The sequence below is a fragment of the Sceloporus undulatus genome, unplaced genomic scaffold, assembly GCF_019175285.1.
Source record: "Sceloporus undulatus isolate JIND9_A2432 ecotype Alabama unplaced genomic scaffold, SceUnd_v1.1 scaffold_20454, whole genome shotgun sequence".
Lineage (NCBI taxonomy): Eukaryota > Metazoa > Chordata > Lepidosauria > Squamata > Phrynosomatidae > Sceloporus > Sceloporus undulatus.
The window spans coordinates 833-1,703 of record NW_024823369.1 but is presented as its reverse complement, the minus strand read 5'-3'; the positions used below and the strand labels follow the sequence as shown (position 1 = coordinate 1,703).

General features: G+C 43.4%; 1 protein-coding gene across 1 annotated transcript in view; it reads left to right on the top strand.

Moving 5' to 3' along the window:
• Positions 1–6: 6 nt before the first annotated feature.
• LOC121918629 (zinc finger protein 845-like) overlaps positions 7–871 on the top strand; it is a gene marked incomplete at both ends in the record, with an annotated part of 1,693 nt that continues 828 nt past the window's right edge. Inside the window, one exon of the mRNA XM_042444645.1 lies at positions 7–870. Coding sequence (XP_042300579.1) covers positions 7–870 — 864 coding nt within the window. The remainder of the gene's footprint in view (position 871) is intronic.

Here is an 871-nt window from a genome sequence, read left to right as displayed (position 1 = left end):
AACCATACAAATGCAGGAGAGAAACCATACAAATGCCAGCAGTGTGAGAAGTGTTTTGCTGACAAGTCAAACTTTTCAAGGCATCAGAGAGTCCACACAGGAGAGAAACCATATAGATGCCAGCAATGTGGAAAATGTTTTTCTAACAAGACTTCCTTTGTGCATCATCAAAAGGTCCACACAGGAGAGAAGCCATACAGATGCCAGCAGTGTGGCAAATGTTTTGCTCGCAAATCTAACCTTCAAAGCCACCAGAGTATCCACACAGGAGAGAAGCCATACAAATGCCAGCACTGTGGGAAATGTTTTGTTGAGAAGTCTTTCCTTATGAAGCATCAGAGTATCCACACAGAAGAGAAACCTTACAAATGCCAGCAATGTGGTAAAGGTTTTGGTCACAAGTCTGCCCTTGTGAGACATCGGATTCTTCACACAGGCGAGAAACCATACAAATGTCAGGAGTGTGAGAAGTGTTTTGCTGACAAGTCAAGCCTTTCAAAGCATCAGAGAGTCCACACAGGAGAGAAACCATACAAATGCCAACACTGTGGTAAATGTTTTGCTCGCAAATCTAACCTTCAAAGACACCAGAGTCTCCACACAGGAGAGAAGCCATACAAATGCCAGCAGTGTGGGAAAAGTTTTGTTGAGAAGTCTTTCCTTATGAAGCATCATATTCTTCACACAGGAGAGAAACCATACAAATGCCAGCAATGTGGTAAAGGTTTTGGTCACAAGTTTGCCCTTGTGAGACATCGGATTCTTCACACAGGAGAGAAACCGTACAAATGCCAGGAGTGTGAAAAGTGTTTTGCTGACAAGTCAAGCCTTTCAAAGCATCAGAGAGTCCACACAGGAGAGAAACCATACA